At 39.9% G+C, this 23,231-nt stretch overlaps 1 protein-coding gene across 1 annotated transcript in view; it reads right to left on the bottom strand.

Annotated features, from left to right (window-relative positions):
• Nucleotides 1-11,317: 11,317 nt before the first annotated feature.
• The window catches only part of MSN (moesin), a 70,876-nt gene continuing 58,962 nt past the window's right edge, over nt 11,318-23,231 (bottom strand). Inside the window, exons 7-13 of the mRNA XM_080909671.1 lie at nt 22,268-22,364; nt 19,881-20,044; nt 15,879-16,009; nt 15,466-15,626; nt 14,438-14,530; nt 13,857-14,081; nt 11,318-13,390 (exon numbers count right to left, since the gene is read on the bottom strand). Coding sequence (XP_080765797.1) covers nt 13,226-13,390; nt 13,857-14,081; nt 14,438-14,530; nt 15,466-15,626; nt 15,879-16,009; nt 19,881-20,044; nt 22,268-22,364 — 1,036 coding nt within the window. The 3' untranslated portion in view covers nt 11,318-13,225. The remainder of the gene's footprint in view (nt 13,391-13,856; nt 14,082-14,437; nt 14,531-15,465; nt 15,627-15,878; nt 16,010-19,880; nt 20,045-22,267; nt 22,365-23,231) is intronic.

Genomic DNA, 23,231 nt, shown 5'->3' with positions numbered 1-23,231 from the left:
GAGGCAAGCATTAACTACTGTTAAAGCAATAATATTTGTGTCAAGTTCTTTGAATTCTTACTGTATATATCCATGATGTTCATTTTTCTATAAACAAATGAATATACTTGTAATAAAAAATTTTACTCCTTAAATAACACCCTTTGGACTTGATCCCATTACTGGATTAAGCAAAAGGTTACTAGCTCCAAAGCCACCCAGACTACCCTTTTGCCAGCACCAGCTGTTTTCAATATTCATAGACAACTAGAGGAAAAATCATAGGTGGTTGCCATGGATTCTGAAGGCAAAGCAGCCTCTGCCAGAGATGCTTCTTTTTGTTTATTTTTGATCTTTTTGTAGCTAGGTATGTGAGAGCTACCTTGAATTCCTGTCCTTTCTTCCTCCACCACTTTCAAGACCTAGGGATACAGGTGTGTGCTACCATCCCCAGAATAGACAACACTATTTAAAACACTTTGTGTCAAATGTCTGTCATTAAAGTAAATAAATTAGAGATGACACTGCAACCATTTTCATCTTTACCCAGAGGGATTGCTTGTCTCCAGTGTTTTCTGGCCAAGAGATAGTTGTGACTGGTGCTGAAGAGGAAACGTTGTGATTTTAGGGAATGGCTGTTATTCTATGAAGGACATATATGGTTGGTCTGAATGTCTCTGATTGGTATATAAAAAAAAAAGTATGGCTGTTACTGGTCCAAATGTACCTTGATGTATATAAACAGGCTACTCTCAGTGAGACACTTCTGCCTTCCCTGGTATTGCAGCATGATACCAAGTAAAAGGCCTTTCATGCTTACCTTTAATAGTGTGGACAGAGCTGATAATAGAGCTCAGAGCACAGAGAGCAGTAGTAACAGCAGGTACCGCAGAACAGCTGTGACAGTAACAGCTGAGCATTTAGTAGGCCACTTTATAAAGGCAGCAAGGCAGCCATCACTTTTCAAATGAAGAGACAGTGATGGTCTTGGTGGTGGGCACAGTAGCAGATATATCAAGACCAGTGGACCCTGAGCTTCTAAATGGTCTAGTTCCAGAATTTTATTTTCTCCTGTATGGCTCCAATAGTCTTGCTGAATCCTGGTCAGAGTCTCCAGGTGCCTCTAAAGAGTCCAGTGGAGAACTCCTGCTATACACACACACACACACAGAGAGAGAGAGAGAGAGAGAGAGAGAGAGAGAGAGAGAGAGAGAGAGAGAGAGAGAGAGAGAGTATAGCTGTGTGACAAGAGTCAGGTATCCAGTCCTTTGGTAGCTGAAGAATCAGCTGAACATTTTAAGATTGGCTGGGGCAGTAAGAAAAAGGGCAAGGGGAGAGAGAGGGAGAGAGGGAGAGAGGAAGAGAAGAAGAGAGGGAGAGAGAGAGAGAGAGAGAGACAGACAGACAGAGAGAGAGACAGAAAGACAGAGAGACAGACAGAGAGAGACAGAGAGAGTGGAAGAGAGAAACAGAGAGAGAAAGAGACACACACAGAGAGAGAGAGAGGCAGAGAGACAGACAGACAGACAGACAGACAGGGGGGGTACAAAGAACCAAGACTGAGGATAAAAGGCTATAAAGAACAACAAAAGAAAAGCTGCAAGTCCTGGTCACCACAATAATTCCTGAGTTTTCATACTTTCAGAGACAAAGATGTCAGATGCTTGGCTGAGAGCCATAGCATAGGATGCTGCCAAGAGTTCTGAGGCCTAAAGTCTACAGGAGAACTACACTTCGAGCACTGAAGAGGCAGACACCTAAGGGCACTGGCTCCCACACCTGCCTGGCTACTGCTGCTGCTGCAATCACTCACCTGAATGCTGCTGCACAAGAGCACTTGAGGAGGTGGTTTATATACAATTTCTATTTTTCCATTTTAATATTTTTGAAATCATATCTTAATGACAACAGTTCTCCCTTTCCTTTCTCATCTCCATGCCCTCTTCTCTTATACCCACACTGTTTCCTCCAAATTTATGGCTTCTTTTATTCAATATTATTGTGTGTGTGTATATATATATATATATATATATATATATATATATATTTCTAAATATAACTTGCTCAATCTTTAAAATGGCTACCTGTATGTATGTTTTCAGTGTTGGTTGTTTTACAGTGGACAAGAAATTGGTGTGCTCTTTCTGAGGATGGCCAAGTGTCCCACTCCCAGGTTTACTCAGTTTCCTGGAGTTCTTTGAGTAGGCTGAGGCTTTTGTAGGCCTTTATTTGTTGTCATCCTTGATCAACTCATGTTTGAGCTTCCATGGAGGTGAGACTCTATGAATGAAGCTTCTGATATTACTACTACCCTAAATTTCTATCTCGATAGAACAAGAAAACTTCAGCCAGCTGATTGTGGATAAGGCAAAAACTGTTGACTTCTTGAACTTTATTTAAATTTTAAATCTCCCATGATTTTGTCCTTCACATTTCTTTCTTTTTCTTTCTTTCTTTCTTTTTCTTTCTTTCTTTTTTTCTTTATCCCTTCCTTCCTTTCTATTTTTTTACATCTCCAGCCCTGTGTCTTTATTTTAATAAATGTTTTCTTTCCTTTTTATTGAATAGTCTCTGTATTTATATTTCAGATGTTACCCCATTCCCCCAATACCATCACCATCCCCATTCTCCTCCCAATACCTCCATGAAAGTGCTCCCTCTCCCAACCACCTTCTCTCCCTCAGCACCTTGGAATTCCCCTACACTGGGAAAACAAGCCTTTGATGAACCAAATGCCTCTGCTCCCATTGATGCTATACAATGCCATCCTCTGCTGCATATGAATGTGGGGCCATGGGTCTCTCCTTGGGAAATCATTGGTTGGTGTTTTAGTCCCCGGGAGCTCTGGTGGGTTTGGTTAGTTGATCATTTTGTTCTTCCCATGGGGTTGCAAACCCTTTCAGCTCCTTCAGTCTTTCTCTAGCTCCTTCATTGGGGTCCTCGTGTTCAGTCCGATGGTTAGCTGGGAGCATCCTCCTCTGTATCAGTATGGCTTTGGCAGAGCCTCTGAAGAGATATTCATAGCAGATTCCTGCCAGTAAGCACTACTTGGCATCAGCAATAGTGCTTGGGTTTGGTGGCTGCATATGGGGTTTATCCCCAGGTGAGGCAGTCTCTGGACGATCTTTTATCCAATCAGTGTTCCTCTATTTGTCCCTTTATTTCCTCCCATGAGCGTTTTGTTCTCCTTTCTAAAGACTGAGGCATCCACATTCTAGCCTTCCTTCTCTTTGAGCTTCACAAATTCTGTGAATTGTTTCTTGGGTATTCTGAGCTTTTTAAGCTAGTATCCACTTATAAGTGTGTGCATACCACGAGAGTACTTTTGTGATTGGGTTACCTCACTCAGGATGATAGCTTCAAGTTCCATCCATTTGCCTAAGAATTTCATGAAGTCATTGTTTTTAATGGCTGAGTAGTGCTCCATTGTTCCTATTAGTCTATGGTTCTTGTGGGGAACTTTGTTGGCTGTAGCTGCATAACTTTTTTGTGTATGCATATATGTATTGTGTATAAATATAAAAAAGATTCCTGGAGGCTTTCTCAAACAACCTTGCTGATATTGCTCCCTCCTTCTTGTTTCTCTATCTGTATTGATCTCCTTCCCCACTATCCAGTTGGAATCCCCCTCACATTTCCTGCCTCATAGCACCTGTATCCTGCTAGTCCCCTCCCAACCCTTCCCCATGTATGGTCCTTTTGTATTTCCTGTTTTCTGTGGTCATTACGTGTTCTACACTCACATCTGGAGATTCAGGGATAGGAACCAGAAATGAGAGAGAACATGCAGCATTTGTCTTTCTGGATTTACGTTATCTCACTCAATATAATCTTTTGTAGATCTGTCCTTTTACCTGAACATTTCATGATTTCACTTTTCTTCCTAGATGAATAGTATGCCATTGTATATATGTACCACATTTCCACTATTCATTCATCTTCTGAGGGATATTTTGACTGTTTTCACCCCTTAGCTATTATGAAGGGCAGAATGAACATGGTTGAGCAAGTATCTGTGGAGACGGATGACATCCTTTACATATATTCCAATGAGTTATATTGATGGGTCACATGGTACTTATTCTTACTTTTATTTTTTGATTATCCATACTGATATCCAGAGTGACTCACCAATTCACACCACCATCAACAGAAAATGAGGTTTCCTATCTGCCAAATCCCATATTTATAATTGCTGTCAATTGTTTTGTTGATCTTAGCCATTCTGATTGGGATGAGATGAAATCTCAAAATCATTTTAATCTCCAGTTCGCTAATTGTCAAGGATGCTGAACTATTTTTGATGTATTCCTTAACCATTTTTATTTCTTCTATTGAGAACTCTGTTTATTTCTTTTTTTTTAATTGGGCCTTTCATTCCTTCAATTTTTCTGTGAGTACTCTGCATATTCAGAATATTAATCTTCTGTCAGAATTCTATCTGGCAATGATTTTTTTCCCATTCTGCACTTAATCTTAGCCGAAAGGCCGAGAAGTGATTTTCTCCTATTCTGTGGGTTTCCTCTTCAATAGATTGTTTCCCTGCCTGTACAGAAACATTTTAGTTTTATGAGTTCCCACTTGTCAATCGTTGGCCTTAATCCCTGATCAAATGGGGCCTTTTTCAGAAAGTCCTTTTCTACACCTGAATTTTATAAGCCGCTGCATATGATCTAACAAGAGAACACAAAATTATGAATTTGTACTGCCGTTTGTTGTGAGTATTCTTTGTTTCCATATATGGTATCAAGTTGCTGCTAGGGTGACATTCTTATATCATGAAGCAAGCAGTTCATATTTACGATTACTTGTAAAGTAGTATAAAATAGTAGGCTTCACTATAGAATTTTCAAACAGTAAATTTTTGTTCTAGTTGAATCTTCTTCTCCCTCATCATGTTCAACCATCTTTCTTCCCCCTCCATTCTCCCATAACACTCTTTTAGATTTCATGTCATCTGTGATCTCTTACCCATCTCCATTCCTCTGAGAATCTTTTTATTCTCTTTTGGTGTCCTTTCTAGTTTTTTAGGCTTACCAACAAAATTTATACACATTTATAGAATATTTTACACACACACACACACACACACACTCTCACACACACACACACACACACACGGTCTTCATATGAAAGAGAATGCAGTTTTTTTTTTTTTTTTCTGGGTCTTGGCTACCTTATTTAATATAGTACTTTGTCTGATCTATCTATTTTCCAGCAAATTTCATAATTTCAGTTTACTTAGAATATAACCACACACTGGGGCTGGAGAGATAGCTCAGCAGTTAAGAACACTATCTGCTCTTCTAGAGGTCCTGAATTCAATCCCCAGCAACCACACGGTGCCTCACAACCATCTTTAATAAGACACACCTCTTCTGGTGTGTCTGAAGACAGAGTGTACTCATATAATAAAATAAATTAATTAATTAAAAATACAACTGCATTTTACATATTAATGCAATCATTTTTCTATATGGTAGGACTGGGGTGCTTTAGACAAACTCTTCCGGGGTTGTATACGCGTACACACACACACACACACACACACACACACACACACACACACACACACACACATATTAGTATTTGAAGAAAATTCCGTACTGACTTCTATAGTGGATATATTAGTTTAAACTCCCACCAGTGATGACCAAGGTTTGCTTTCCCTCACATTCTTTCCTGCATTTATTGTTAGTTTTATTGAAAATAGCCAAATGGGATGAAATAGTGTCCCGGTATCCTTTCGTCAACCCTCACAAGCTACAGTTATTTGGAAAGTGAAATCTCAATTAAGGAAACGTCCTTGTCAGATTTCTTGTACTTATCTAAGTTGATAAATTTTCAAATTTTGTCCACTTTGGTTATAATACTACTACTATTAATATGTCAGCATAAGTTCTTATAGTGGTGAAATTTGAAGCTAAATCTTTGCACATGATAGGCAAGCAATTTTGTGTGTAAGTTTTATTATTGACATATATTTTCACTTCTCTTGAATATATACTCTAGAACTGCAAAGCTATATGGTAACTACATTTAACTTTTGAAGATTCAGGGAATAAAATCAAGGTTCTCACACATGCTATGGAAAATTTCCATCACTATGCCATATTTTACCCCCATGCTGTTTTTAAGAAAAAAATAGTATGTCATGCTTTTTTTTACTATTGTTTGTTTAGATGAGGTTTTACCATGTAGCCCTGGCTGGCCTGGAACTCACCCTGATCTACATGGCTGTGCCTCTCTAGTGCTGGTACTTAATAAAGGGAGGCACCATCACTCCTGGCTCAAAGATTTAATCTCTCTGCAATATATTTGACATTTATTATGATAGGAAGACTATAATAACTCTGTGAAAAGAGAGCTGAATTTCTGATGTAGACATCAGGGTACCATAGGAAGGACTGGGACTGTTCATTACCACGTCAAATGCAGGAAAGTGCTTCTTCCTGATTTCAGGATGGAACATAATGATCTGACTGCATGGGCATATCAAGTAAAAGCAGACAGTAGGCGTGGTGTAATAGCAGATATTATGATTAATTTGGTAAAGGAGCACTAATTCAAGGTTAAAGCAACATTGTAAGAAGACCCAGAAATGAAACAAGTTCTAAGAGGATCTCTGGCCAGCAGCTTTGTGAATATAGAAGGACCCCTTCTCTCTCTAGAACTCTACCTATACAAACTTCAGTTTACTCTGCACTTTGCAATGGTGGTTTTACAACAGTGTCTTGTTGTATAGTGCAAGTGGACTGTGAACCTCTTACCCTTCCACCTTAGCCTCCTGAGATTTCTGGGATGTGCCACCACACCCAGCTTGGAACATACTACATCCAGCATCTATTTCAAATGTAGGATATGATTATGACACACTCTTAGAAATAAGGTACTAAATATTTTACAACTTTTTCAGTGATAGACATCTTCTTTTAAAAGGTACATTTGCATTCAACATAATGAAGTTTTCTACTTAAAGCATACAATGATCCACACTAAGAATTATTTCTTATTGCTCCTTTCCACCCAACCTCCCCAACCTAGCATCACTAAACCACATATGCTCTAGAAATAGAACAACAACTGAATGGCAGCTACTGAAGAGTCATTTTCCTTTTGGTAACAGGCAGTGGGGTTGCAAGCATTGCAGCAGATTCCTTAAGTGGGGGCTGAGTGTTAGTGGGTGGCCCACTGTATTCGGGGGCCATGGATGCAGGACACTGTAGGCATATGGCTAAGCTCCCCCTAACTGGTGCCTTGTGGCAAAGACCTGCTTCCTCCCTGGAAAGTACAGGGTAGTGATGGGTATGTCTCAAGCCTGAAGCCCTGAGCCATGCCTTCAGGCTGTGACGATGACAGATAGATCATTCTGACAATCCTATTTAAGACTGCACACATGAGCTAGTAATGAAAGATTTACACAGGAGTATGCCTTAGAGATAAAGGAATCATTCAAATCATGCTTCCCCTTGAAATGATTTAAGTTTTCCCAGGCATGTGGATTTCATTGACTTCAGGTGCTATATATTTCAAATTCCTCAGAGAATTGCTTTGGTTGAGTCAGGCATCCAGATGCAAAAGTTTTTAAATTCTAGGGCACACTGGTTAATTTGGCCTCTCTGATTCCCCATGCTTCGACTGTTTGCTGATGGAAAGCAGATACAGACCCTGCCCACCCCAACCCCATCCCCTCATTTTTGTTTATGCATGGTCATTTCTCTTTCTAAACTGCAATGAAATCTCATGTTGCAATTTCTGAAATTTATGAGTGGCATTTCTTTCTCTGTCACTGCTGCACCCCCAATTTACTATTCAAAATCTGAGTATCAAGTCATTGACAGTTGATTAAAGTGTGCTTATGGGCATGAGGACAGATGGAGGAATGACATCATGGCTCCCACTTTCCCATCTTCCAGATGGCACTTTGTAAGGAGAGATACCAGCATTCTCTGTTAGGCACAGCTCGCTTGCTCTCTGCTTGGAACCAGCTCTGTTTCCCTTAGACATAGACAATGAGGCTGGCTTCCTTCTTTCACTTGGGGATGCTGAGGCATTTTCAGAATTTCTTGCTGAAATTAAAACTTCAAGCATTAACTACACTTCCTGCTTCAAAAATTTTAATTAGACACAGCAAGAGAGCAGCCTTCTGACTTAGAGTTCTGACCTATTTTTGCATGAAATGACTCATTGTTGGGATTGTATTGAATGTTGGATTTCTGCTCTGTGTTTATTACCCATGCTGGATTTGTCTTCTGACAATTAAATGCAAATGAGTCACATGCTCTAATACTGCTGCAAGGTTTTACCTGGATTACCAGAACTCTATCAATAATAAAATGTGTGTGTGCTGTACTTTAAAAATTTGACTTGATGTTTAAAGCAAAAGAGAAGCATACCATATTGTCTTCTTTATGTTTTCCTTGTTTTACACAACATAACATCTGTGAGTTCGCCTACATGTATGTTTCTGTAGTCCGTTTATTTATAACTCATCATCATATAACACTGGGATTTGTTTATTCTCTTCACCCACGTTTGAGATGTTTCCAGATGGATATTATTGTATATAACATTGCCACAGCATTCAGCAGATACAAGCAGTCACTGTTTATCAACACAGTGTAGAAAATAACAGGCTTCATTATGACATTTCATGTATGTAACTGGACTTTGTTCGTGTTCTCCCTTCCCTCTTCCTTCCCCTTTCCCGTTCATTTAAAAAAACCTAAATCATATCAAAGACTCATATGCAGTTGTAAGAAATAATAAAGAAGATCTGGGGATGGCTCAGTGTGTCAAGAGTACTTTTGGCTCTTGCAGAGGATCCAGGTTCAGGTCTCAGTCCCCACATGACAGCTCAAAACCTTCTGTGGCTTCAATTTCAAGGGATCTGAAACTCATTTCTGCTAAGTGCCTAGATATAAATGTAGGCAAAACATTCATATGTAGACAATAAAATTATCTTTAAAAGAATGACAAGACACTAAGTATATAGATGGGTTACTAAGGTCCATCTGGTGGGGGCATCTTACAAATTATCGTGAATCACTGCCCAGATATTACATTGAGACAGTTATATAAAACACAACATATAGAATGTGTTCCTGGGACCGGAGAGATGGCTCAGCGATTAAGAGCACTGACTGCTCTTCCAGAGGTCCTGAGTTCAAATCCCAGTAACCACATGGTGGTTCACAACCATCTGTAATGGGATCTGATGCCCTCTTCTGGTGAGTCTGAGGATAGCTACAGTGTACTTGTATATAATATAAATAAATAAATATAGATAAATCTTTTTTAAAAAAAGAATATGTTCCTCTGATAGCCACACTCATTTCTCACACAAGCTCTACTCTGCACACTTTCTCCCCTTTTCCTTTTTTCTGCTCATTTATTTTTGTTAATTTCATGAAAAGTCTGAGATGAGACTGAAACTCACTGTGAAACCAAGTCTGACCTCCAATGCTCTTATTACAGTGCTGTAGTTCCATGGTAGCTCCATGTAGCTCCAGCTTCTCTCCTTTATTCCTTAGCTACAGGAAACCATTAACCTATTCTTTGTTTCTGCAACACTGTCATTCCTAGAATGAAAAACTTTTCAAAATGTAAAACAGTGTGAAATAGTAACTTGGAATAACTCCAGTGCAACCCTGATGTGATCCCTTGCATTTGGAATAATTGTACTTAGGAGGTAGGAGTAGAAGGAGGGCCAAAATTTGAGGCCTACCTGATCTACATAGTAAGTTCTCAAACAAAACAATGAATCAACATAAACAAAAAAACCTAAGTGTATTATCTACTTTGGGGGGCAGTTTGCAGAGGTCACTCAAATTCCTTGGTTCCTGCTCCACCTTCAGAGCCCGCAGCATAGCATCTTTAATTTGTTTAGATCTCACTCTGCATCTTTTAAGGGGCCTTTGTATGGCACTAGAATGATCTGGATATTACACCTTCACCTGTAATCCATCTAAAACCCTCAACCCAGCTACACTCAGGTAGTGTTTTTATTTATATTGTTTCTTGAGCCCTAGAAGTTGATGATTTCCTAGAACTCATTCTGTAGCCCTAGATCGTCAAGAGTGGCCTATGTCTTCTGAGTAATAAGGATTACAAGTCTGTGCCACTGGACCTAGTTCCTTTTTGTATGGGAATGTGTTTGTTTTATATTTTGAGACAGTATAATGTAGCCCAGGCTGGCCTCAAACTGCTGATACTTTGTCTCAAAAGCCAAAAATTTTGTTTGAAAGTTAATGTCTAAAGGATTATATTTAGCAGGAAAGTTGCCAAAAGAATCGTTCTGAGAATTTAAAGTGTATGTGTGATAAACTAGTTTTCCTTCCAAATTTTCCCTTCCCACAAAGGGAGTAAGTGGGAATGTCAGGGCCAAGAAATAGAAAGTGGTTTTGTGGATCTCAATTTCCTCATCTGCAAAATGAAGATAACCACATCTAAGCTAAAGAATTTACATACTTTATAAACTGCAAAGTACCACATATACTATCATCCCTCATTTCACACAGCATCCTCCACTGCCTTCTGTAACAGGACCCAGAATAGTTCCCCTGTCTTTTATTGGCAGTGCACTAAAGGAAGGGTTGTAGGGAATAAAATGAGTCAGAGGTCTTCCAGGCAAAAAGGCAGAACAGGAGCTGACCCTCCCAGGCCTACACCAAGACACTGTGCTTGCTGGTATATGCTTACACTCTCAGCACTGAGGAGGCAAAAGCAAGAGGATTTTCAAGTTAAAGTCAATCTGGGTGACTCAGCTTCTAAGCTCAAATGCTAAGGAAATTTAGCAGCATCACCTGGCTAATGCAAGTCCCTTAGCCACACCAAAATGCTGGCTTGTGAGCCTTACCCTTTAATACAGTGGTTTTCAACCTTCCAAATGCTGTGACCCTTTAATACAGTTCTTCCTGTTGTGCTGACCAACCAACCATTAAATTATTTTCACTGTTACCTCATAACTGTAATTTTTCTACTGTGATGTAAAAGTTTTTGGAGACAGAGGTTTGCCAAATAGGACATGACCCACTGGTTGAGAAACACTGCTTTAGCACCTGTGCTACTGGTCCAACACATACCAGGAATGATGACATGAAGCAGAAAAAACAAAAACAAACAAACAAAAAAAAGGATAGCTCAGTCAGCTCTATCACACCTGTAACCCCAGGACTTGTATTTAATGTTGGTATTTAAAGCCATTCCTTCCTATTAAAAAGAGGACTATTATATTCCTCTTTCCACTAGAACTTAAGTACAGGTAAACTGAGGTCAAAGGTAGTAGTAGGTAGTCTATGGACTAGGAATTACAGTGAAATATACAGAAAGACTGAGCCATAGTGAAGTCATCCTAAATTTTATTGGCACTGAAATAGAACACAGATTGAGCATAAACCCCTCCAAAACAATTATTTAAAAAACAAATACACAAAAAAACCTGAATATAAATCCTAACCTTCTCCCTAGTTTCTGTGGGGGTGGGTTATTGCCCTTAATGCAGCTAGATTGCCCCCACAATTCCAGGTTTGAATTTAGCCAATATAGGACAGCTCACCGAGTGTCAATATAATTCACAGCAATGCATATAAGGTTCCCCAAGGTTAAATAAAAGGGGTGTGGGCTGAGGGAGGCCTAGGCTAGGGCTATTGCATAGAGGGACAAGACAGCCATCTGGGGACTAAACCCTGGGGAAAAGGCTAACAGGAACAATAAAACCAAATACTAATTACATTTTAAATGGATTGTATGGCCTATAGTAACAGGTAAATCACTAATACTGAAATCTTCTTACATAATGTTTTTGGCAAAATATAATTTTTAATATAGTATATTCTTCTCAGATGTGGGGTGAGGGTAGTAAAAAATAATGAAGTTAAAATGATCCTGTCCCAAGACTAATATCTCTAATAGTGCATTAGCAAAAAAAAGTAGAAACCAATATTGTTAGATATCACTAGAATATATAATACTGGTAAAAATGAAAAGAGCACACATGTGACGAAAAAAGGAGAAAAGAGGTGCTCCAAAGTGGAGAAAGGGGTGTGGGGCTGTGAAGGGACAAGGCCAGAATACCCAGCACCTTTCTATATGTATCTCCAAGGGACAACACAGTGAGTGATGAGACCTGGGTTAGAGATTTGTCAGAAGCAGGGTCCACTCACCACTTAGCACTGGGTTCGATGAGAAGGATTTCTGGGTGACTGAGAGACAAAGGCTACTCTTACTCATCATATTGTGTGGCTGCTAAGCCCTAACAGTGGTCCAATTAGTTCCAGGGGGAAGTAGTTTAGAAGTCCTGGCAAGGAAAATACTAAAACCAGGTATAAATGTTTCTTCCTTTGTGGCAATAAGTTTAGATGCGACTGGCTAGGTTTAAGGGTACTCATACTCTCTGTCCTGGGTGGAAGGGATCTGGAGATTGCAGAGGGTAGGGACAGATTTAGAGAAGAAACCAAGAACATAAACTAACATGGGCAGGGGTAGCCTTGACAATAGACCTCACTCAAGAGAAGAAGGGCTCCCATGATGCACTGGGGCAGGGGGCTTTTTAGGTTGTCAGTGAATCTCTTGAATGCACTGTTTCTTTTATCCCTTCATCCTTCCTTGATTAGAAACTACGTCCCTAAACACAGAGACAAGGCCCACTGGGACTGGATTTGTAATAGGCCCAACATGGGAGGTTGAAGAAATAAGAATGACTAAACATCTCTTTTACCCTCCAATCATTACAAAGCCTATAAGGATAGATATTAAGAGGCCAAATCCTAAGTCAGCTGACATATGAAATGATAAAGCCAAGGCCCCACTTCTGTTCCTAAACCACACAATACCCCGACTTTGCAAATCACAGGACTGAAAAGAAAAAGGCAAGGGGTGGGAGCTAGCTGTTAACGTACTTCCCACTTGAGTCCCAGAGAACAACAGTAAGTGTATATAGGGAGAGGGTGCTTGTCAAACCAAAAAGAACGAACCTCTGAGCTGGGGAAATGGTCTATTCTAAAGAGCTATGTTGAATGAGTGTGACAAAGAAGGAAAAGGAGATTCCATTGGCACCACCATGGGCTATTTGATTGCCCAAGGATATGAGTGGGGAAACTAAATTTGGTCCCATGGCTATACTGAATATTTGGTATGGCTCCAAGGCTTTTCTAGTTAGTGGCTCCAGCACAATGTTAGTTAGGCAAAACTATCGAGTGTGGGGACAAGGAAGAAGGAGGAGGGGTCGGTAAAGGCTGAACGCCCACTACATGGACTCAAACTCATCGATGCGCTGTTTGGTATTGCCCTGCCGGATCTGGCGCAGGGTCTTATATTTGTCTCGTCCCAGTCGCATGTTCTCAGCATGGATCATGTCATTGGCAGTCTTCTTGGACTCATCTCGAGCATTGGCCAGCTCCGAAGTAAGGGCCTGTGGGATGCAAGATGAGTCAGGGGTCAATGGCTTCCTCTTGTTTGAATTCCACTTCTTTGAGCAGATTTCTCTTCTTTTTTTACTTTTTCCCTCTTTCCTAGCCATATAAGCCATATGCACATGCATATGAACATGCGTCACATAAACACCGAGTAGGACAAATTAATGATGGCTCTCTCTTGAGAGTATATCAAAATGATATTCCAAATATTCAAGCAGCGGTTTGGTTAACCAGATATTTTCTGGATATGAGAGAGGAAAATAATAGGAAGTAGGAAAGAGCTAAATGAGGTACTCTAAGGTAGATTGGTAAGTGAAAATGTCTTCCCTTCAAGTTTCTACAGTCCCAGAGTCTTATTTGGCTCTGTCAAAGGCTACAGCATGTTTACCCTAGCTGTAGGGAAGGTCATAGGCTAGTAACTCATGACAGTCACCTTGACTGCTGTTGACCTTGCTTGGTTACCTTAAGGTGCTTCTGCACACGCTCATTCTTCTCTGCCTCAGTGGTACGCTCCTCCTCACTGCGGTCCTTGGCCATAGCATCAGCCCGCAGATCAGCACTGGCTTCTGCTCCATTCTCATCCTGCTCATCCTGCTCATTCTCAGCAGGCTCTGCCACATGAGGTGTGCTCATGGCAGTCTTCAGCTCAGCTCGAGTCTTCTCCAAGTCTTCCTGTACCATCTGGGCCTGTCAAGTGACAGAAAGAGAAGGACTAGCCGTCAGATCAGGTATCTTGTGGCAACCCAATCATACCTAGAAAGACATGTCTAGTAAGAGGTAGATACCAGTTAGGACAAATAGCTTAATTGGCTTGATCATGAGGTTTGTTTGTTGTAAAATAGGACTGATTTTTATCAACTTCTCATGGGTAGTGGGTGATTCAAAGTATCTGAGAAAGCTTTAAGCACTCCCTTCCATACTGCCTGGAAAAATGGTTCATATCTAAAAAGTGGGGAGTCTAAATCTAAGAAATGTAAGAAATTGAATATACACATATAGCATAGTCTCCCCCACAGCGCTTTGCCCCGGATTCTTTATCTTACCTTTTGCTGCCACTCCACAGCCTCACTCTCCTTCTTCTTTCGAGCCATTTCCAACTGGGAGATCCGTGCTGTCAGTTCTGCCATTTCTGAAGCCTATAGGCATATTAGAAGCCTATGAGAGCTTGACCTTTTTGTTTTCAGGGTCCAGATGCCTGTAACCCCAGTTCCTCTGGTGAACTGGTAGGTATTCCATTTCTTGTTGACCTAGTGACTTTTAACCAAATTACTCCCCCCTTTACTCCTTCATAAGTCAGAGTTACCCTCCTATACTACAGTGGGGCCTCAGTAAAGCTTGGAAGTCACTACTTGAGGTAGAAAACCCTTCACTGCTATCCCAGGGCTCCCCCGAGACTGCTACCAGAACAAATAAATACTAGTATCACAGGGCACCTATACAATGTGGGAAAGTTTCTGCACACCCTTATCTCACAGACAAATTTCTCATGACATCTTTTTCCTCAGAGATACCAGCACACCAATACTACAGGGGCAGGGACTATTTTAAGCCATAGATTCTTAACTTTCAAGTCATACATCCATAGTTTAACACAAGATCTCAGTGAGGTAATCTTTCCAATAGAAACAGAAATGTTTGTAAGCCTTCATCAAACACAGCTGTAACCTTTGACAAGTCTCTAGGCCTCCATGATTGCCAATTTGCTTATCTGGTCACATTATTCAGTAAGGGGTTTAATTCCATACGGCTACTAAAGAAAGAAACAGAAGACAACAAGGAAAGAGGAAATGATGCTAAAGGAACACCAATAGGCACTCTCTCTTTTCCATTACAGGTTCAGATCTCTATGTAAAAAAAAAATAAATGAAAGCAAGACCTATGAAAGACTGTAGGCCAAACCAGTGATGCCTCAGCCTGCTTTTGAATGTACTATTAGATACCTTTGAGATGCAAACAAAGTAGAAAGACTCAGGTATACAGGCAAAGGGATTTATAAATCAGTATGGTGGGGGGTGAAGGAGGCAAGCAAAAAAAAATGCATGCACACAGCCCAGCCTAGGATGCAACTTACCAGCTGTTCCTGGGTCTTCTTCTGGTCCCGAGAAGCCTGCAGCAGGGCCTCCTTCGCTTCTTCAGCTTCTTGACGCTCCTTGGCCAGCTTTTCAGCCTCACTCTGGGCACGCTTCCGTTCCTGCTCCAGTTCTAGGGCCCTGCGGGTCTGTTCTTCCAGTTCTGGTAGAAAAAGAGAAAACCGATGAAAGGCTCAGAGATGAAGATGGCACACAAACTTGCCTCCTTGGAATTTTCCACTTCAGAGTGCAGTAGGCAAGGGTTCTAAGGATTTTTCTTGACAAATTTCTTTTCTGTTTTGTGACACATCTAGACTATGTATAGTCTTGTTCTGCAGCTGGGGTTGGGGCAGAATGTACACCTTAGGGTGAGGTTCTGAGGAAGCTCAGCTTCCACGGTGAATCCAAGCCTCACCTTGCTGAGCCTTCTTGGTCTGCTCCTCGATCTGCTTCAGCTTCTCCATCAGCTCTTCCTTCTCCCGTTCAATCTTCTCCTTCTCTTTTTCAGCCAGCTCACGCTTCTTCTTCTCATTTTCCAGAAGAGCACTAGAGAAGAGAGGGAGAGACGTAACAGGATAGCAAGGCAGCCTGGAATCTTGAACAGTGTGGTAGAGGGGCTGGAGAGATGGCTCAGTGGTTAAGAGCACTGAGGTTCCTCCAGAGGTCCTGAGTTCAAATCCCAGCACCCACATGGTGACTCACAACCATCTGTAATAAGATTTGGTCCCCTCTTCTGATGTATCTGAGAGCAGCCACAGTGTACTCATGTGCATGAAATAAATAAGTAAATCTTTTTTTTTTAAAAAAAGGTGGTGAGGAATCTTGAGAGTTCCAGGGAACAAGTAAGTTAGGCCACCGCCTCCCCACACTCACTTCCTCTCCAGTCTAGTCATCACACCATAGTTCCACACAGGTTTCCATGCTCAGTCCATATACTGTGGATGCATGAGGTTTAAGTGGGAATGCTGCTGGTACTACAAGTAACCAACTAGATGGCTTTGCTCTTCTTCTCTTTGCATACATAAAGCGATTTACTAATGCACTGTCTTGTAGCTTTATAGCCAGTTTAAGTTTTGGTTTTGTGCTTCAAATATTGGCTAAGACTAACCTTGAGTACCTTCAACCATAGCTCTAGGTTCCCCTTTCCCAGATTTTATTGCAGATCTATAATAAATATTTGCTTTTTCTGAGCTCACTACCTATTCAAGGAAGCATTTTTCATATTTTAAAGACTTTACTAATTGTGTGTGTGCAAGTGCATGTGCGTGTGTGTGTGTGTGTGTGTGTGTGTATGTGTGTGTGTGTGTTTACTGTGCATATATAAGCACATAACATGTGTATGCAATGTCAAGAAGAAGGTGCAAGATCCCAAGGAAGTGGAGTTTCAGATGGTTGAAAACTGCCATGTGGATTCTGGGAATCAAACCTGGGTACTCTGCAAGAGCACTAAGTGCACCTAACTATTGGGCCATCCCTCCACCCACTAGGAGGTATTACCTTAGCAAGATGCTTCACTCTCAGACCTTTTAGCATGCTTGGCACATACTTTTCCATAGCACTTTTCACAACTGCATATGCTATAAAATTTGTTTACTTTTTCTTTCTTCTCCTACTAGAACGTCAACTTCACAAGAACAGAAAATTATCACTGCTCAAAAAATATTAAAGGGAATAAATGATAGAGCTTTGCTCCTCCAGACTATGTGAGCAAGATGCTGGGACCTTACATATATATATATATATATATATATATATATATATATATATATATATATATATATATATATATGCATGTCCCTCGTTCTTTTTGTTACTGTACTGTGAGGTTTTATAGGGTATGTCTTAGTTCAGTAAACTACTACCAAAATCTGCATAATATTTTCCTTAGTAGACGAGAACTCTGCGCTGTCAAAATAGGTCAGTTACAGAGTACTTAGGAGTAAAGTCAACTTTAGTTATATATGTGTTGTATGTATGTGTGTGCATGCATGTATGCATGTATTTGTGTGTGTGTCTGTATGTATCAGAACCAGGTTCTATATTAGGAAAACATATGATAATTTTGTTTTTATTTACATTAAGACAGGATCTCACTATTTGAGCCTAGGTAGCCTTGAACTTGTAACAACTTTGTGCCACCAAGCTAAGCTATCCTTAGGTTCTAATTCATCATATATAAAATCACTTCCTGCCTCCTACCTTGAAAACTTTCTAACATTCCAAACTCTCCATTGACAAAATACCCCCACTAAAGTAGTGTTCCTTAAACTCCAATGTACATAAGAATCACCTGGGATTACCAAATATGACTTACTGGGGTTAAATTCAAATAATGCTAAATCAACCACCGTAAAGTAATCCAATTGCACTTAGTATATCTCCAATAGTGGGTAACTATCACCTTCTGCTAGTTATAAAATATGTTCATCACAGCAGAGTAAAACCCCATACCATTCAGCAGTTTCTCCACATTTCACTTCTCTTATACCTGACAACCACCAATACATACTGGTACATATATATTTCATTTGGTGATCATATCATATAAATAGAATGTACAATATTTAACTTGTCATACTTCATACATTTTTCCCTAAGCATAATGTTTTAGAATATATCACACAGCAGCATAGATGGATAAAAACTATTCTGCTATGGTTTGTCTGCTACATAAGTTCATGCTTTAGAGGTCTAGTCCCTAGTGTAAAGGTGTGAGAGGCAGTGAAACTTTTATTTAGATGGGCATGAGTGGGGGATAATTATGGTAACCACTTTCAAAAAGGATGATGAAAAGGCAGATTACAATAGTTTTCTTCTTTTTTTTTTAAGATTTATTTATTGTGTATACACTGTTCTGCCTGCGTGTGTGCCTGCAGGCCAGAAGAGGGCACCAGATTACATTATAGATGGTTACTAGCCACCATGTGGTTGCTGGGAGTTGGAACTCAGGACATCTGGAAGAGCAGTCAGTGCTCTTAACCTTTGAGGCATCTCTCTAGCCTGATGGTTTTCTTCTTATGAGAAGAGGTTGTCACAATTAACTCTACCATCTCTCCCAAATCCTCATTTGCTATTTTCCATAGCTCCATTATGGTATTACAACACAATATGGGGCTCTTGACAGATGTGGCCATCCTAACTTGGATTTGTCAGCTTCCAAAATACATGAGTAAAAATAAAAATACCCTCATTGTTTAAGTACTCAGCATTAGGTCATTTATTATAACAACATAATCTATATTAAGATATATTCTAGGGGATGGAGATATAGAATAATGTTTAAAAGCGATTGCTGGTCTTGAAGATCATCAGTTTGTTGCCAAGCACCCACATCCAGTGACTCACAGCCCCCTTTAACCCCAGTTCAGGGTATCTGGTAACCTCTTCTGGTCTCTCTGGATGCACCTGTACTCCAGGAATGTGAACATTCATTCACAAGCACAAATGCATGCACACACCACCTACCTGACCACTCACACACCCCTACACACAAATAAAACCAACATTTTTAGAAGATACATTCTATTATGTATATTTAGAATTTATTTATCTCTTGGTATAAACTAGATTATTTTCTACTGTTTACGTGTCTGTATAATGTTACTGTGAACATGTGTGTACATGCAACTGTTTGCCCACCCATTCTTAATTTTGAGGGGTACTTTACCTAGGACTGGGATTGCAAGATTATATAGGAATTCCGTGTTTTAACTTTCTAAGAAACTAGTTTCTACCTCTGTATACTCTCACCAATAAAAGACATGAATTCCTAATATTTTTCAGAACATTACCAGTACTTAATTTCTATTTTATTTTTCATATCCGAACTATTAAGCATAAAATGGTAACGATTATGGTTTCCTTTTGCATTTCTGTAATGATTAAGGTTATTTTCATATTATTGACCGTTTGCCTATCTTCCTTGTATAAATAACACCCTGGGATCCTAAGATACTTGTCAGAAAGTCTGAGATCAGGATCTCAGTACCTACCTTTCTTGCTGCTAACCCTCAGATTACACTGAATACACTAAGGGTGTTGTGCGGAAAATTCTGAGGTTCTGCCCGTTTCTGCTCAATCCAAGCACAACTGTTCACAGACTCTTCAGCTACTATCGTTCTACTTGTCAGTTAACTGACAGCAACCCATAATGTACCTGGCACAGCAGTGCCATGAGAGTCATGGATAACAGGAAACTACGAAAGGCTCCTCCCTCTTGCAACCTCTGAAATCCAAGACTTCTGATGCCTGTTCCTAAAAAGGATCAATGTCTGTGCTGAGATTGAATATATGGGTGTCCTCCCTTCCAAGTCACAAATCCCTCGTCCTGGGGTGATTCCACACCCTAACAAACTAGGAACCTTTAGAAGCGTCCTTAGCACTGCAATAGTTCTAACTGCGGCACTACAACACCTACCGTTCCATCTGCTTCTGGTGCTTCTCTTCCCGAGCCTGTGCCTTCATCTGCTGCACCTCAATGGTGTCAGGCTTGCGTCGACGCATGTACAGCTCATGATTCCCCATGCACAGGGCCAGGATCCTCTTGTTAATCCGAAGCCGAGGAGCATAGAACACAAAGTCCTGAAGGGAAAACAGAAGTTGAGTTTTTAGGGCTAGCAGGATGGCTGACGTAGGCCCTCGAGCACACACATGCATGCCCACACACACCAATAACGATTGTTTGAAAAATAAAAATCTGAGGAAAGCTTTCTGTAAAACTAAGTCCAAATGTATTGGAAAGATGGTATGATTCAATCAATTTGCATTCTAGTGGGAGTACTAACTACCAGAGTGAGGAAATTATTTTTCCCAGAGTCAGGTATCAGGGTAGTGGTAGACTCAAGACTAGAACCCATGTTTCTTTGACACCAGTGCTCTTTCTACCAAACCAGTTTTTCTCCAATTCTATTCATAAAAAGTACTCTGGGGCCAGTAAAATGGCTCAGGAAGTAAAGTCATCAGGCAAAACAGTAAGAGTTTTGAGCCCAAAAATAACATAGTGGGGGAAAAAAAAAAAAAAACAACTCTATCTAGCAAGTTGTCCTCTGACCTCCACATGTGTGCCATGGAATACATATCTTTTTTCACTCCCTACACACACACACACACACACACACACACACACACACACATACACACACACACTACTGAAAAAAATGTTTAAAAACACCCTAAAATACTTTCTTGGAAGTATCTTTTTCTGCAATAGTATTTTGTTTTAGTTTTCAAAGTAAGTTTATTATTGATTCAGAGGCTAAAGCTTTAGAGGCCATGACCTTGGAGTTAAGTCAGTCTGGAAGTCAGCCACATGGTGGGAAAGGAACTGCATGGCAGGGAGATCTTTATATAAGGTGTAAAAGCCAAAAGCACCGTAGAAAGTGTGCATAGGTTCTAGTCAGCAATCAAAACAAAAGTACAGAAGAGAAGGAAAGGGAAAAGTTGTTTTTCCATGTCAGGATACAGTAAGATGAGCAGATCCAAAAGAACCCCACGGCAGCACATAGGAAATAAACTATGGAGGAGAAAGTCTTGCAAGAAAAAGTACACCATCTCATTAAAAAAAAACACTTATTCCTACTTCTTATTTATCATGGCTTAATGTGACTTTTTCTGAGAAGCACTCCCCTAGCCAAGTGACTGACTGACCCAATTGAATTAACTCTAAAGGGAATGCACAATGTTATGTTTCTCTACCTAGAGATGTAACTACTGAATCTCAAAGGGCCTCTTCTATGAGAAAATTGATTCTCTAATTAACAAGTATACCACAGGATTCTAAACCCTCTCTGTAATTTCTGATAAGTGAGGTCTAGTTATGGGAAACCAGGCTGTTAAGTACACAAATATCTAAATTTCCTAAGCTTCAATTATCTTGATTATTACTTGTTTCAAAAGCCTTTAATCTCTGCTGGCTTTTTATTTATTTTATTCAGAACCACTACATGAGCACTAATACATCATTCCAATTTCCTTCTTTTCCCCAAAATTCATTCTCTCCTCTAATTATTATTGTCATACAGTACAAAAATTAATAAACTAAATATAATAGAAAGGCAAAATTTAGAGGATACAGAAATACATGCACGTCACCCCAGCACTCAGAGGCCAAAGCCAGAAAAACTGCTTTAAGTTAGGACCAGACTGGGTTAAATTAAAACCTTGTTTTAAAAACTTGTGAGTAGGGCTGGAGGAATGGCTCAGCAGTTAAGAGCACTGACTGCTCTTCCAGAGGTCCTGAGTTCAATTCCCCAGCAGCCACATGGTGGCTCACAACCATCTGTAATGGGATCTGATGCCTTCTTCTGGTGTGTCTGAAGACAGATACAGTGTACTCATATACATAAATACATAAATAATAATTCTTTTTTAAAAACTTGTGGGTAAAGAAATATAGAAGAGAGTAAACATTTAATCTTTTTATTAAAAGTTTTTAAAAGGTAAATTTGTAATGTCATACTTTGGTTTGAACTCCTGGCTCTGCCATTTCCCACAATTAAACATATGCCAAGCACACAAAGGAGAGGCAATGGACAAAGCAGCAGCACTTGGCCCGCCTGTAGCTTGTCTCCCCCAGAGAGAGTTCAGGACCAAAGCGGAACCAAGCACAAGATATCACCTGTTTCTCAGCACCAACTTCCTCTTACATTTTACTTTCCATTTGTGCTTCCTGTTCATGTGTGCATGTTACATACAACAGAAAATGGAGGGTCAGATAAATCCAATGACATGTTTTACCTACCTTAGTATTACCTAAACCTTGGAGGAAAAAGAACGTACCGCATATAATCGGAAGGAGTTACTCACCGGGGCCTTTTTGTCAATAGGCTTGATGACAAATTTCTTATCATTGAAAGAGATATTCCTGATTTCACTCCAAGGGAAACCAATCTTAGGAGTCAGTCTGTAGAAACAGAGGCCAACAACATCATGACAAAGGCAAAGTAAGAAGAAAACAGAATTTGTACCTTGCCCTCACTACCACCCACCCCATTCTATCCCTTAACACAAACTTCTTGCTTGAGGAGACAGACCTATTGTCAACTTAACTACTGTGAGTAGCTTATCACTTATAGCCCATTGTTTTGTTCCATTTTGGGTTGAAGCAATTAACTTGCAAGAACCTTTCGGAGCATCTGTGGTTCTATTTAACTGAGAACTTGTTTTTGTTGTTTTGTTTTGTTTTAAAGATTTTTTTATTTTTTAAGATTTATTTATTTTTATGTATATGAGTACCAGAAGAGGACATCAGATCCCATTACAGATGGTTGTGAGCCACCATGTGGTTGCTGGGAATTGAACTCAGGACCTCTGGAAGTGCTCTTAACCACTGAGCTATCTCTCCAGTCCAACTGAAATCTTTCTATAGAAAATTGTTAAACTTGGAAAGATAAATAATGAGCCCTAAGATTCAGGTAGTAAACAGGACAACAATCCAATGAATTCGTCCTTACCAAGAGCAGACCAAGGGGGGACAATAAGCAAGTAAGATAATATTATAGCAAGGCTTATAGGCCAAAAGCCAATTAATCATAACACAGGACTTAGACTTTATGAACCCTAACAAGATAAATTCTAGGTCAGCAGTCTCCAAAAATTATAAGGGTCACCTTTATAAATTTTTAGTAGCTATTTGAAAATGGATAAAAAGTAAGTATAATGACCTAATTATGAAGGTTTAACTAACTCAATGAATACTAAAACTATCATTTGAGCATATAAGTCAACATTTTAAATACACACACACACACACACACACACACACACACAC

The sequence above is a fragment of the Micromys minutus genome (assembly GCF_963924665.1).
Source record: "Micromys minutus genome assembly, chromosome: X".
Lineage (NCBI taxonomy): Eukaryota > Metazoa > Chordata > Mammalia > Rodentia > Muridae > Micromys > Micromys minutus.
Note: the sequence above shows the minus strand (reverse complement) of the source record. Positions and strands in the feature narration are given on the sequence as shown.